Source organism: Copidosoma floridanum, unplaced genomic scaffold (assembly GCF_036245765.1).
Source record: "Copidosoma floridanum isolate Cflo_tuat_1 unplaced genomic scaffold, Cflo_Japanese_pri ptg000032l, whole genome shotgun sequence".
NCBI classification, from domain to species: Eukaryota; Metazoa; Arthropoda; class Insecta; order Hymenoptera; family Encyrtidae; genus Copidosoma; species Copidosoma floridanum.
Window position 1 is genome coordinate 5,081,616 of NW_028321909.1, and position 16,580 is coordinate 5,098,195.

The 16,580-nt window shown below is 39.7% G+C and overlaps 1 protein-coding gene across 1 annotated transcript; it reads left to right on the plus strand.

The window, feature by feature from the left end:
- Positions 1–11,650: 11,650 nt before the first annotated feature.
- Positions 11,651–13,958, plus strand: LOC106639331 (vasoactive intestinal polypeptide receptor 1-like). The gene is made up of 8 exons (XM_014352887.2): positions 11,651–11,714; positions 11,799–12,079; positions 12,717–12,811; positions 12,880–13,030; positions 13,111–13,267; positions 13,336–13,457; positions 13,529–13,759; positions 13,827–13,958. The coding sequence occupies exons 1-8, from the start codon at positions 11,651–11,653 to the stop codon at positions 13,956–13,958; spliced, it is 1,233 nt and encodes a 410-aa protein (XP_014208373.2).
- The last annotated feature ends 2,622 nt before the right edge of the window (positions 13,959–16,580 follow it).

Genomic DNA, 16,580 nt, shown 5'->3' on the forward strand with positions numbered 1-16,580 from the left:
GCCCGACTCTCGTTCATAAGTAATGCGAGCACGCGACGCTGCCGTAACACCACACCAACTTCATACGGAACTTCGAAGTTTGCCTGTACTTATGTGTCACCCGCGCACGCACACCCTGCAACGATGACAATAAATTGAGTGCACCTTTTGTTTTTCTCTGGGAGTTTTCTTTGCTGGATACAAGTAATATCCTTTTGGTCCACAAGAACATGGACGAAAAGAAAGCAACGTTTCGAGCATGAAAGAGAAGCGCCGTGGAATCACTGGGCACACACACAGACGCACCAGCGCGTGGTAGAGAGGCGCCCGTGTGTACGAAAATGCAAAAAGCAAAAAGAGTGCAGAGATGTACAAAGGCCTTGGAGTGAGAGAGACGCATAAGTGAAGTGTGTATGTTTTGAGAGAGAGAGAAAGCGAGTGGTATTATATCGAGCATAAAGAGTATGTCTCCCGTTCCCCCGTCCCGTGGGGAGTTGGGCTTGCCCCCCGTGTACCCTCGAACCCTCCTTCCGTCCACGCGCAGCCTTCGGGGGAATTCTTCCCCTTCCCGCCGGGCCCCACTTACCCATAAGCCCGAGCAGGTTGATAATCTGCGTATAATACAAAAACTCCTGGCTGCCCATTCTTCTCTAAACCACTTCAAATCGTTGCGTATATGTTGCGTCCTTTCCGACGGGATGCTCGGTGCACCCCCATCCCGCCAATCGAGGCATCGTTCCCCCCTCCCTTTTTCTCTCGACCGTTATCTGATTAACGCTCCGCACCCCCGTGCTCGCTGCTACGTCTCACCCTTTTTTCTTTTTTTTTTTTTTTTTTTTTCATGTATGCATTTATCTATCCAAATCTGTCCTTTTTTTTTTTTTTTTTTTACTGGGGAGGCGTGCGAGTGTCTTTACTTTTGCTCTGTGTTTTAAAAGCCTTTTTGAGCCCCCGATGCCAAGAGGCTCTCGTCGTTATTCAATAATTGTCGTCTCTCTCTCTTCTCTATAGTGCAATGTCAGAAGGATGGTCTCATTGCGTTGATCGCTTTTTTTAGAGGGTGGGTGTGTTTGGCTTGAAAACTCACTTTGGATTCCTCCGCAGTATCAACCTGTGCGCTCCCTGATTTTCGAGAAGTGAGGTGGCACCTCCGAATGATTCCCTTCCCGCGTTACTGTTATCCGTACCTGCATCTTCCGTCGTGGTCGTGTCCTGGTAATTTGACGCGCATCGGCTCGCATCCCCGAAACGTGACACCAAGACCCCTTTTATCTGGTGTGACAAACGTGTCAAGACTCGAGAAAGTAAAGATGAAGTTAAGGCCCAAGTGTAATATACATGTACATTACAATTGCAAGGAGGATTGAAGTTACGCCGTGGGGATATTTTGAGTAAATGAAGGGGATACGTCTCCTGTTAATAGTACGTTTTATAATTTTGGCCAGGAATGTTTCAATTTAATTACATTGATGTAGATAGTTATGATTCAGTGAAATCTAATTGGAGTACATACACTTTCTGGACTCAATAGGGATAATTATTTTCCACCGAGTAAGTGTCAAAGGTAGGAAGGATAAGGACTATTACAACTACATTACGTACAAATTATGTACAATTTGGGGATCGTCGAAAGATGATTGAAGTGAGGTGAGACTATAAGCCTAAACAAGTTGTTTTCGAAGAAAGAATGATATCTCTTGGAATTCCTTTCAAATCACTCGGATGCAGTGATAAAGATGTCAAGCTTTCTATACAATAATGGGATTGCAAAAATAACATTTAATCACAATTTTTTGATTCTAGAATAATGACTTGTTATCTTTGAAAAAGACAAACAAACTATTGTTGCGGTAAGGATTAAAAATATTATAAGTAACTTTCTGTATCCATATATTCGTTACAGGTAAAGTATCACGTTTGGATATGCAGGTGAGTCCGTTCAAAAAGAGAATGTTTCTTTGTTAGTAAATAAGGTAAAGTATGTAGGAATGAAAATACAACAAATAAGTAATCATAAAAGTATTTTTTATGTTCGTAATTAAGTTCATATCGTCGAGATGGTGACGTAAATTTTTATACCTTTGCACGCGACTTAACGAAAAATTTAAACAACTCTTTCATAGTAACCAAAGAAGCAAATCAGAGTAATTTGGCTTAATTATCCAATAATTTTTCAAGTTATAACTATTATACATAATTTTTGACTTTTAATAAAAAAAAAATTTTGTTTCCACTCCCATGCGTTACGTAAAGTATTGCAATGTTAGAACCCCATTATAAATCATACTTATAACAATAATCGTACTTGAATATAAAAAATATGTCTTAAATGACAGTGAGATACTCCATAGGGAGCTCAGAAAAAAAAAACAATATAGGAGCATTTTGCTCTTGTACAGCCTTGATATATATATATACTTTACAAAGCAGCACTAGACCTTCCGTTACGCTATTTTTACCAATGATTTTAACAATACCAACAGTGTTGTTAAAAAATTGGCTACAATCTGAGCCTGGCCAATATTATCTTGCTGAGTCAGAGTCCCTTTGGACAAAAAAAAAACCCCCGAGTATAAATCAATTCTCGTGGAGAGTCGAAGAAGCGCTAGATTTGACAGTAAACGAATGAAACTCGGCCTCACACATACCTGCGGCTACGAGGCAGAGAAAACCGTCCAAAGTCCATAACGAGTGACATTTACAGGTCCACAGCGACTGAAAAAAAAAAAAAAAAAAAAAAAAAAACCGAAAGAGAAAAGTCAGAGAGGCGTGTGGCTCTATGCGTCAGGCCACGGCAGTCTATTGCTTATAAAATTCTGAGCAGCCAAAGAGGACCAAGTGACCGACCAGTCGGTGGCTTGGTTGTTTTATCCCCCCGACGTGCGCCTGAATCATTAATAAGAAATCGGCCTCCAATGTTATTTTCTTCACTTTCTTCTTTACGCTCACATAGCGGTGCTCGAAGATACACACACGCGGACCAGAGGCATTGGACGAGAAATCGCACGCGCTGATATTTTTGTACACCGAACGTGTCTACTGGTAGTGTATATATATATATATATTTGTGGGGTACGGGACACACACGTGAGAGTTGGCGACGATTATTGGAGACAGCTTTTCGATACTCGCTTGGATCGGTGTCTTCGCCTTTTGCTGACTGGCTGTTTGTACGAGCAGAGATTTCCAACTGGATGTGTATTTTTTTGGTGCATATATGTTACAGTAGAGACACAAGGGTGTTTTCGTACTGAAAAAGTTATAACGGCGGTTCAAGTTTTTATTGAAGTGCTTGGAATCATTTCTAAATCAAAGTTACCTGTGACAACTTTGATAATTGCTTTCACATCAAACTTTACACTTCTTGTAAACACAGGTATTAACTGTCTGTTGCATGATATGATCTAGATGGGGCTCAGCCCCTTAATGTGGTTCTTTCATGACTCCCGAGTCAAAGGTGCAACTGTCAAGTTGATATTTATTAATGTTGCTTAAATTTTAATCGATTGTTTGTTTATATTGTTTATTGAGGCAAATTAAGTTCTGATTAAAAAATTTAGATCATAATATGCGATATAAAAGATCGTAGGAATGATTATCTAAAATTCGCGCTTAACCTCAAAATAACAGCAGTGGATGCTTACCTATGTTTTCAACACAGGAAACGAAAATGTATGTCTGTGTTTCTTTTTATACCTTTTGATTAAGTCCGTGAACACATACATTTCGAGATAGCAGTATATTTGAAATTGCACAAGCTTTATTGGGTCAGTTTTTTACTTAATTACGTTTAGTAAATAAATAACAAGGCTACAATTTTCAGTAAAAAAATGCTTGGTTGCCATAAGAGCACATGTTTAGAATTTGATTTTCATCAGCCTGCTCTGAAATTTTGAGGGGTGGTGTGTTGTAATGCAATAAATGACTCCTCAAGATTTCATGCCATTCTGTTTATAATCATTTCATAAAAGAACCACCTTGACACAACCCTTAACGAACACCATCGCTATCGCTATTCTTTTCCTTTTCTAAATTTTATGCAGTGAAATGGTACATTCGTACATTGTCAACAAAAACTTGAATATAGTGTGAAGATAATCTCAGTTCGTGTTTATAGTGAATCAAAGGATACAGACATTCCAGGACTCATTCAGTATTAGAGTGGTAAATCTGATTGACTCCTAGAGTCGTCTTGACCCTGAATCCTATGGCATAAGCCATATAAACAAGTACTACATGGACACTTGCTGTCAGAGCCAGTAAATTATATTAATGATTTTTAAATGCAACTAGCCTCATGGAATTATACCTTGAAACTATTTCAATAAAATTATATATTATATTGTGTGATATCTATGTATCTATTGAAGCGCAGTATTTATAAAAAAAGTTACATGCCATCAAAAAGAGCAGTATGCCAATTTATTCATGCTTTGGTTGTTATTCATCAAATCACGTTTGATAAAGAGTGATTGGAGCTCTGTAAGAAGAATGTAAGTATTGTTACTCTACACCGTACAAATGATGGTACAAATGCAGGTACAATAAAATAAGGTGACATGATTCTTAAAATTGATGCAATGTTTTTCAAGCGACACAAATACGTCAAAATAATTTTAAAAATTGGCAGGAAGGAGAATAAGAGAAAACAACAGTATGCCGACAAAGAAGAAAAGCAGCAGCGAAGAGCTTGTTTGGTTTTTAATGCTTCATACCCAAGTCTTTATCCATACTGCAGTCGTGACGAAAAACGTCTTGGCTCCAACGAAGGAGATACACCCATGTAGGCAATACACGAGCGCCCCGCTCAAGCAATTTGGAGCCACTCTCTTCTTCCCTCCCTCCCTTCCATCTTTACTCTCTCGGTATCACACAATGGACTTTTGTGAGATGCCGAGCCTCTCCATTATTAAACCCGCGTATCGGCAGACCCCTTCTCTTCCAGATCCGACGACCCCCTTCACTCTGCTCCTCTTTTGAACGCCCACCCTTCCAAGTTCGCCCTTAAGAACAGAAAATTTCCAAAGGAATACATTACCAGCGCCAGCGGAGTTACACGGCACACGCGAAACTGCGTTCCTTAACGACGTTACCTCGGTTCCTATCTTTTTCATGTCAATTTCAGCTCGTCGACTTGAACTCGGGAAGCCTCGAGCGATGGGACCCACCCGAGGATTTTTCCTTGGCAGCCGGGCCAACTGGTTCTATTATCGTGACTTTTTATGAAAACTGTCCACTTACTCCGAAGAAATCCGTACGTCAGTTTCTTTCGTTGCAAAACAGCAGAACGGAAGCGAAACACCTGACGCCACGGTCAAATTAGCCAGATCAATTGTACCAACAAGGTAGGTCTGTGTGAGCTCGGAGTATCTTCTCTCGCGCGTCATTTCAAGGGTGAGCTGGAACAAGCCACTCGTACATGTGGTCTCAAAAAAAGACATCAGCACCTATTTGCTGCTTTGGGATAATCGAAAATTACCGATACTTCATCAAGGCAATAACCCAAACTTGGTTAAACGCCACCAAACGTCTTTGATTTTGAGGAAGACCATAGCAGTGCAAACTTTAAATTGGAGGGTGCCAAAGGAAAAAGCTTTCGGGAAATCATTTGAAATAAAATACCCAGGGATGTACATACATTATTTGACTCTGAAACGATAAGCCGATTATCCGGAGCAGGGTATATACATGTATTATTTATCACTCGTGCAAGCATTCCTCGGATCGGCTTTTTCTCGCGCTCACCTGTAACACCAAAATAAAAATAAAAAATAACAACAACAGCACACCCGAGAGGGTGTTTTTCGGTCGATGCTAATCTGTCGAGGACACGATGCATCGTTACATTGAACGCTCTTATAATACGAGGATTTAGGGACCGGAGGCTGGGGGCATTTGGAAACTTTATTACCCGATAATCGCATCGGACCCTCGTGCAACAATAAATACAATTGCATCACAGTGTTTTTTTTTCCGCAAAGTTATTACATCGCACGTGATGGTTTGAATACAATTTATGGAAGAAGCTGAAACATCAAGTGGTTATGTATCTTTCGGAAAATATTTTTAATATGTTTTATTTGCTAGAAGCCTGACTGAAGCCTTTTTGTTTGTTGAGTGAAATTATTTATTTGATTTCTTATTATTATTTTTTTTTATTTCAGTATTGTGAAATAAACAAATAATGTAATCAATGTTAGGGGGTTGTAGATGTAAACACTCATGATGCAAACCCCCGTAATTGAAGGAAAAAACTGACTAATCGAAAAAGTAGCATTTTTCTTTCCCTTGAGATAAATTGTCATCTTTTATTGTTAGAAAAAAAGAAAAAAAAAAAAAAAAGTAAAAATACCACATCGAGTAAAAGCAAAGAAACAGCAAGGAGAGGGTTTTGCATTGACAGGAGCAAGTTGAAGGACGGCCCAAGCCAGCTACAGCGGAGAGGGTTGTACAGCGTTGAGTGAAAGAGAGAGAAAGAAAGCAAAGCCGCGCGGAGCGACACAAAGCCCGGCTAATGGACGTCCACTCCCCGACAAAGATGCCTCCGTTCCCATCCCTTTTTCCTCCACACTTTTCCATCCGAGTCCCTTCGCGTAATCCAGACCCAGAGCCCAAAGCTTCCCTCTTTTTACATGTGTACGTAATGTTCTCGGGGCTTTTTTTCACATGTAAACATGCGTCTACGTACATATGTATATTTTTGAAATAAGCAAAGAAAATACTATTGCATATCATAAATATAAAAGAAGAAAAAAATTTTATACAAGCAAAATGCGTTACTCTCAAAGAAACTATACTGCAAAGTCTCTCTTATCTTTTATGCAGTTCAAATAAATCATTTAATCAAATTTTAAACTTGGAACAACAAGACTTTCATCAAGACATCGATAATAGATTCGCATGTTAAATGTGTAGATCCCGTCAATAAATAAAAAAAAAAAAATAATGAAAAAACCCTCGTAAATTAATACCATTTACTCTAATGCGATCGATCTCTTCGACTCGGGGACATTATCCGATTCCAGCGTCACGGAAAATCTGTATCTCCTATTCTTTTTTTTTTTTTTTCACTCCAACATTGTCCGTGACATGTGTGACAGGAAGTGGATATTCCCCGGGTCCACCAAAAGGAAAAGAGAGAGAAAGGCAAGCCGATCATCTCAAATTACAAAGAGTATGTATATACCCTCTCTCACCCACGCGCGGAAGCGCGCAACGATGTACATGTGCATCGGAAACGGATTTGTTGCTGCCTCCCACCTGTTCCCCTCTCTCGAGGCAGCTAATGCCCCGGGAAATGGCCTCGTGTTCTCGCCATCCAACCCAACCCCCCCGTGCTTTTTGACGTCCAGCGCGTATCAACGAGAATTCCCTACAGTGTACGTATATATACCTACTCCGGCTTTTCGAGCTCACTCGGCCGAAGCATTATGACGAGAGCTTTTTTTTTGGCAGCGGGTAACGCTGAGCTCGAATGCTCGGTTGGAAATTTAATCGCTCGGCAAATGGGCAATGGTTGAATACTCGGGGATTCATTGATGCAGGCTCGCAGGAAGACTTTTTTTTCTTTTTTTTTTTTCCTTCGCGGCCCTCTTATTTCCTCAATCACGTGGAACGAACACTTTCAGCGGATTAATCACATCGATCGGATTGGCCCTCGTATTCATGAGATTCTGTTTCGGCCCATCAAGAGCTACTGCGTACTCGATTATTCCTGAATCTCTGGATTCAAGATTTCATCCGCGTGCATCTCTCTCTCCGTCCAAGGGAGTCTTTATAATTGAGCTCCAATGGGATGAGGAGTCTCTCGATGCTTTTGCAGAGGCCAACTTCTTTCTTACAGGCTCGGGCTCATCTCGGAAACTCATTAGCCCTTGTACATTTCTCGGATCCGCGAGCTGCGATTGATTGCATTAATCAGGAGACGCGGAACCAAGTGGAAAAAGCGACGAAGCGGAAAGTACGCGAAAAGTGGGGGAGGGGGGAAGATGAGTGGTAACGATATTGCGTGACAGTGCCCCTCTGAATATTCAGGGCGCGAGAGCTGTTGCTGCAGCAGCGAGGCTACGGGCCTTCCCTGCTCTCTCTCGCTCGGTCGAAAAGTTGGCAGCTTTATCTCGGCATTGCTCGAAAATTTATTCATATATAATGAGCTTTTGAATAATGAACGAGCTTAACCCCTTGTTCCGGACGAGCCTAGTACCTCTCTTTCTGCAGCCAAGCGCTGACGTGACTGCAGAAGCGAGAGGGAGGAGAAATGTTTTTTTCTTCCGCCCTGCGTTGCTGCAAGAGAGAGAGAGAGAGAATAAGGGAGGTGGGAAAGAGCGACGCAGAAGCGAGCTGGACAGGAAACGAGGATGAAAGTTTTTTGGGAAAGAGCGAGACAGAGAGATAGAGTGGCTGGGCTTTCCTGCCTGCTTTGGTGTACATGAATACTGAATTTTTGTTCAAATTTTACGTGTAAGATTTTTAGTTTGTTTTTATTCTTGAATTTTTTCATTTGGACGTCGCTCGAGCTTGCAAGCTCACTTGATCGATCGTTGCTACTCTTTTGCTCCGGAGCAGAGAAAAAACTAGACGTGACTATACTGCTACTTTTACTTAGTATGAAAGCACGATGTGATGTGTGGATGACTCTATGAAAACAGTTTAATTAAATAAATGGTGAATATTCTTATGACGAGCTACATGTTGAAATTTAAGCCCACCTTTATATGTATATACAATATTCGATTTTGGGTCCAATACTCATACATGGACTTTTTTCTCACTTGTATTGTCATTATTACTACGAAAAATAATTATTTGCGTTGTTGAGATTTCAAGGAACGTAATTCAACACGGAGTATTAATAAAATTCACGATTGATTTCAACGATTCTACAATCAAAGATTCAGCGTTGATTCAGTGCTGATTAAATATGAACTCATTGTTTTTTGATACCAGCGTTAAACTGTTGGATATAAGTAAATTTTTAAGTTAATTATGAAACTATTTCCGTGATTACCTATGTGTCTTATTTCACGAAAGTCTCACACTACATTTTTGTGTTCAGATAATGCCCGATCCTATTCATCTTGACTTTATTCTTATACATTTTTGCCCTTACTGTGAAACGGTTTCTATTGACGTTTCACCACTATTAAACAATTCTTTTTTCGGTGCTTTCATACATTTTACGTGCCTTCTGTTCATTTACTCACTTTTCACCACCTTCATTACCTTGGCACCAACGTTCCAAAGTTGCTTCTAGGTTGTTACCTATGAGACACCTGACGAGATGATTTGAAAAGTTTTGAGAACATGTCAGGAAAAATCCACACCAAAACAGCCAGAGCCAAGGTCACTTATCCCGGTAAAAACTGGATTGCTTCATCAATCAATACCGTGCCAACGACCATTGCAATTCAAAAGCTATTCACATAAACTGAAATTAATACATTTTACATGTCGATGATTAGAACATAATTACATGGACTTTAATCCAAAACGTTTGAAAAACATTATTAGTACGAGATCTCATAACTCGAGTACCATTAACTAGATGCAAATGCGGTACATTTCCCGATACAAATAAATGCTTAAATATAAATACACCTATACTACCCGACAATTGCACTTTACCAACTCGATAATTAATTGACCGTCCCGACATAACAATCAAGCCCAAGATCGTTTATAAGGGCATTCACTCCTTCGCTCTGAACCTATAATTCCACCTTCTACTCACCACATATAATTTGAGAACACAGCGAAATCGATGAATCGCACATAACGTCGTCGTAAATACTTTGAAATAGACGTGTATGAGAAATGTTCCTTAAATTTTTAGTGCCGCACAGCAAGTAGCCACTAAACAATTCCTGATTGGAGAAAAAAATCGCTGTAAACCCCTTAGGATGATAAAAAAAAAAAAAAAAAAGAAAAAGTTAATATACCAGCGGAAAAGGTGAGCTTAAACGAGCTCAGGGCTGTTGTCCATCAACGGTTTATTCATAATAACACCGTACAGGTGGAGCCGAGCTGTAATTATAATTTATGTTACGGCATCGGGCGTCACATCGGCCGTCGTTGGTGGTGGAAAAGCGCTCGGGATTATGGGTCTACGGAAAAAAAGGGTTAACCAGAGTGAGGGAGTTAGTTTACAAGACACGAGTACCAGCCGAGGGACGGTTTTCGATTAACTCGATGCTACGGAGAACCGAGGCGGCAGGGAAAAATAAACCTCTTGTTTCCAACGCGAAATCAAGCCTCGGCTGATCGAAATCGATTTCCACTGCTGTCTCGTGCGAGGATGGAAGCGAGAAACGAGGTGCACACGCGAAAGAAAGAAGCGGGGTAATGGCAAAGATAAACCTGGCAGGGACGCATTAGCCTGCATCGGCGGTTTTTCCTTGGCCAGGGGGCTGTCTGTCATTCAGTCGGGGGGAAAGGACAGGGGCCTCGTTCATTATGCAACGACCAACGCGCCGTCACCTGCTCTCTCTTCTCTTTCGTTTCTGTCTATAGGCCGCGTGTGAGCGAAAGACACGGAGGATGAGTGTGTGGGGGGAATAACGATTGCCAGCCGCACAAGGAATCAAGTCGAGAGGTATTTGGATACCGATGAGCTGGTACTTCTTGGGATATGTATTTTTTTTTTTTTTTATTTGGCCCAGGAATAGTAGGGACTTTCTTACTTTTGCAATACTTTTGGATGCTTTGTAGAGCTGTAGAAAATGAGTAACTGAGGTGTTGTCACTTGGACTAAAGATTATTTATAGTCACTATATTAGTAAGCACATTTCTTTTCTAACAATGCACCTTTCACAGATTATTCTCAAGGCTTCTACCAAAGGTTGACTACAAGCCAATCGTGTTATGGTATCTTCATAAAATCCTTTTTTATTTAAAATGGCTATTGCATATAGAATTGAGAATACGTGTTGATAAGTTGGTGCCTCCAAATTTTGTTTACAAATTTTTTTCAAACTGAGAGATACTTGAATGCCAAAACCTTTGCATAAGTTGGACGTAGTTTTTTATTGGGCCTCTAGATAGTAAAACTTTTCTTCGTTTTTGCGAAAACTCCTCATTGGATGATGGTCCTTTATAGAGTCTCGTACATAGCACAGACCGGACCATTAGGAAAATCAAAAGATCAATACGTTAGCACTCCTTGGACTAAACATTTTTTAGAAATGTATTGGAGCTTCGTATACAGATTCATTTTCTTGGCTTACAAACTTTTTAGATCAATTACGATCCAGAGTTTCATCCCTCTAAGTATAATGACAAATTCCCATTAAATACCATCAGTTCACTTTATTCATATTAAATCATAATACCTGCTTTTCTAAAATCAATAACATCGCAATGTATCTCGCAAAGTTACTCATCGTGTACTTTGCAACACTGGAAACAGAGCAATTCCAATTTCCAAGATAACGCAAGCAGATAACACAACAGAAGCCGCTGGACATTATTAGGCGAAACAACTGTCACGTTCGTAAATTATTTGCCACCTCGTGCGACAGTTGCGCGCACTTTCGCCATTCACGCTCAGTCCACCATCAGCTTACGAGTTTTAGCTCACTTTTTTTCTCCTAAACAAAAAACTATTTGTCAAAAATAAAAATTAAGCTTTTGTTTTTTCACGAACAAATCCCACAACGGCCCTTCCATTACGAGGATGGACAACTCAGCGCTTCTTCTGAACGGCTTGCGCATCAAGTGCGAGAATCTGTTAAAAATGTGTAAGTTACGAAATACCATTATATTATATTACAACTATGCCAACTTACAATGAACTTCCCCGTGGCGTACCTCATCGAGTAAAGATGTTGAAGCGAACAACACCTGCCGAGCGAATTTCGATGGAAGCTATTGTTGGCCCGCGACGCCTCGCGAAACCATGGTGCGATTGACGTGTCCCATTCCCGAATTGGCCAACTCGACGATAACCAGATGGTGCTCGGCTGGTGTAAGCGAAATCACCAGTGACAACAAAACCATCCACGAGTGGGACGAAGCAAATACTAGCGACTGCTCCCTGGCATTTAACTACAGCTCCATGCAAAGTATCTTGACTTACGACTCGAACATGGAGACTGCCCCTTACGTACGTATACGACCTCTTGTTGGTGGCACTTTGATACTTTGATACTGGAGACTGGAAAATGTTTACCGATTTTGCTGTACCTTAATGTTTGCAGAAAATCTTAATGGTAATGTTTCCTCCAGGGAAAGATTACTGCTTTAAAAATTATTTTCTTTGATCGTTATTTCGACCTTTTGCACTTTGGATTTGTGTGTGATTAAAAATAATTGATGACCTTGCAGCTTCACCATTTTTTTTTTTTTTTTTTTCCAGTAGTGATGAAACTTTACTAATACTTTAGTAATTGCCATTTTAAGCCTTTATGTGGTGCCAAAATATTGAGAATCTCATTAAATGACTTTTATTTTTTGGATTATATATATTTTTGCGTACCTTAATAAATAAAAATGACTGGAATTCTGAATAATAGTTAGTGGTCTTTGACCATACGACAACGGAATAACTATGCTCAAGTTTAAAATTTCAAAAAAGCTTTTTATTATTTTTATTTAAAAATAACTTTTATGAATTTCTAAGCTTTGATACCAAGAATATACACTACATCACAAATATTTAAATTTAAAATATAACTCCGTCATTAATAGCCATACCAATGTACAAAAACTACTATTGAATTACTAATGTCAATTTAAACCAGATGCTACCTGTGAGTTTTTTCATGTGCTTGATCATTAGTTATGCCTTGTCCATAACTAGTCTGGTAGTCGCACTGGCGATATTCGCACTGCTTCCGTAAGTACACATATAGTTACATAAAAATTGATTACTTAAAAAAACTTTACGTTATTTTGGTACCATAGACAGTTGACAAACGTACGCGTCAAGATACACATAAATCTCTACATCGCCCTGCTACTCCAAGCTTTCACGTGGATAGCACAGACTAGAATATTTGCGCGTCAACTATTCGTTTCGATTTCCGGATCAAGCGTGGATTATTACGAAGAAACGGTAAAAATAAATTAAACCTTGAATATAATTTATCCGTTTTTGTGTGCTTCGGTGCAATTATCCTCAATGATGTTTTGCAGGCTGTAGCGTGTAGGGTTTTGCTCGTGGTAAGAAAATATTTCGAAGTTTCGTGCGTTTTTTGGATACTGATGGAAAGTTGGTGCTTCTACTGCGTGGTCAGTCTATCGCCCTACAAAGAGTGCACAAGCGTGAAACCTCTGATTGCATGTGGATGGGGTACATTGATCCCAACTTGTGTCCTCATATTTCGATAACCATTTGTTTGAGTGTTGTTACATTTTCAGGACTACCTTTGCTCGTGATGATCGTCTACGTATTGGTTGGTTCATCGAAGGAAGGATCAAATTTTTGCTGGACGGACATCAACGCAAACATCACAGTCATACCAACGATGATTGTAATTCTGGTGGGGCTATTAGATTAATACTAGAACGTATTTTTTTTCGTCCCAAGTCGATACAGTGCCATTGTTTTCAGATCAACCTGTGCCTCTTCGTACTTAGCGTGAAGGTTTTATTCATCAAGCTCAACTGTTCGGTGTGTAAGCATAGGAAGAGGTGTTACATGAAGTGGCTGAAATCGACGATGATGCTCGTGCCCCTTTTCGGCACTTACCAAATATTTTTCGCGCTGTGGCCCTACGTCAGTCAAAACGAGAGCGTTAAACTGCCCTACTACTTCTCAATGAAAATGTTGTGTTCTGTGGAGGTGACTATATTATTATTTATTTTTTGTTTTTTTGTTTAATGTTATGTAATAACATATCGTGTTTCAGGGAGTCATGATAACTTCGTTGTACTGTTTCACCAACAAGGAGGTGAAAAACGAAATCAAAAGAGCTTGGCGCAATTGGAAGACGAAGCGAGAAATCGAGAAAAAGTATCTACAAGACACAGTTAAAGTATAGGAATATGGTTCGAGTAAGTAACTCGCTGTAAGATTTGTGGAAAAAAAACATAATAATAATATAACAGAACGCATTCGACACCGACCCTGGATAATATTTTATCATTTGTTTGAAACATACTACATTTTCCTAAAAGTCAAAAGTCCCATCCAAATTGACAGCAACATTTTCCAATCTTTATAAGCCTTTGTCTCATCCACAAGCTCATCTCTAAACACCGAATATATCCTTTCGGTCGTGAACGTCGGCCTCATTGGCAAGGGAATCGAAAACTACTTTAAAGTAATTAGAGGATTGTCAGACCCATCTCGACGCCCGTTCCTATTAAGCGAAGGGGAAGAGAGGGTTGCAGGAGCTGTCGATCCTCGACAGGGACGGGAGTTTTTCAAGTGGAGATGAGCGTCGGAAATCACCCCTTCTCCGCGTCCCGCTATCCGAAACCCTACAGCGAACAACACACCCTTTTTTTGCTCTTTTGCGTGTCAGCTTCGAGAGCTTACCTTTTTCACACACGCGCTTTGCTTACTCTCCCACTGCTTCTGTAAAAGAGATTAAACCTGTACCTTTTTCTTTTTTGCACTTTCATGTATATTGATTTCCAGCTTGTTTTTCAGTTTGTTACCAAATTTATGAAATCGCTTTTGTGCATATTTATATTTAACAAATTCATGTGTTTTTTTTATCCCATGTTGAGTGCAAGTGTATTTTTCGTCCTATCAACTGGTTAACTAAGAATAATGTGTTTGATTAAATCAGTTTGGTGAAAGCATCCATAATTTTAATCGTTTGAAATTAAATAGTTTTTAAATACTTTTAATTAAAGTACGAGGAGCCATACGTATTTCATAATAAAGCATATCCCGGGACATTTAAGCACATTTACTTCAAAGCTGCAAATTTTTATTGATAAACATAATAAATCACTTTTAACGACTTGTTGTTTGGATGGAGAAAATGTTGTAAAATTATGCTTCATCGATGATAACATCCTTCGTCCATTTCATGTATCGCGTTGGTTTTTATCTCTAGATTGAAAGCTGGTATTGAACCCCACGTATCAATCGCCAACTGATTCCTCGTATCGCCAATGTGCAATCAGTAGTAAAATCCTTTCCATAACGATTCCCGGTATTTATTATCTTGTTCTAATCAATTTTACGTGCAAGTGTCGTTGTATTCTCTTTCGTCGATTTTTATACAATTCATTCTATAAATGCTATTCACACAATTAGTATACAGAATACACGGTTCTATAGGAAAAGCCATGAAGGTTTTGTTGTTGAAAACAAACGTATGTTCATTTAGAATCATTTTCAAGTCCCAAGGAGACTAAAAGTGGTATGAATTAGGGTTGGAAAGTTGTAAGGTCATGTATACTTGCTCGTCTTGACTTATTTTGAAGGAAAAAAAAAAAAAAAGTAATGAAATAACAATAACAATTTGTCGAAGTTGAGAAAGAGCAAGTAACAGTTTCCACGTGCGCTGCAAATTCTCGAGGGTAGAGAGAGAGAGAGAGCTCGAAAAGCAAACTCGAAACATTTGCCGTGCGCTTGACCGTGGCATGACGTGCCCGGACGCGAATTCAAATCGGGCCTGAATACTTTATGCCGGCGCGGCTCAAGGCGCGCGTCGCGTGGAAAAGGACCGTTTGCCGAGTCCGTCGCGCATGCATGTGACCACGTATGTACGGCAAAGTGCGGCCTAGGGGCGATAACTCGATTATCCCGCTCGACTAAATCCAATTTTCCCGGAGATGGACCCGGTAGTTTCGCGCCCGACGAGTAGGTATAATAAATTGGCCGGCTAGTTTACATATGTATGACGAGGCGGGGCAGGGGGGATGGGAAAGTGCGTGACGGGGTTGGTGCAGGGGAGTTGGTGGGGGGTTTGTTACTTTTCGAGTGGTTGGATTGAGTAATTAACGAGCGACTGATTTCAATTTTTAACAACACGAGTTGTAGCGTTTTATTACCATCATGTATGACGTTAGAGATACGGAAAATGGTAAGTCGGAGGAAAGGCATTATTGTCATTTTATGGACTCGGGCGTGCTTTATGGATCCGCTAAGTGAGCCGGCAGGTCGTAAATCTAGACAAACGTGCGTTTGCGTTCCGTTGCTGGTACTGTAAGATTTATGATCAATAAAAACCATCAAAAAACTTTGGTGCAATAAATTTTACAGTCAAACTCGATTGACAATATGTATTACGCGTACTACTTTTCATTTTTTTATGTTCGTACATTGCAAGAAGACATTTATTTAGATTCCGGGTGTAAACATTAACAACATTTTTATATAAAATGTTGTACGATTAATGAGACGATGAATCTTCAAACGTCACTCAACAGAAGTGGGATTTTGCACAAGTAACAAATTTTTTATTATTGAAATAAAACACATTATATTTATTCATCTTTTTCGAAGTAATATTTCACCGTTTGAGTAGTGCCACAGACAATTTCACTACTTTATACAGTTATGTACTCATAACTTGTGGAAATAGTTGATTTTCACTGTGAAATAGTAATTAAATATTCACCTTTTCTACTAGTTAAAGTTTTAATGATTTTATTGGTTAGTTAACTAATTGTTGTTGGCACCTGGAATCATATTTATAGGC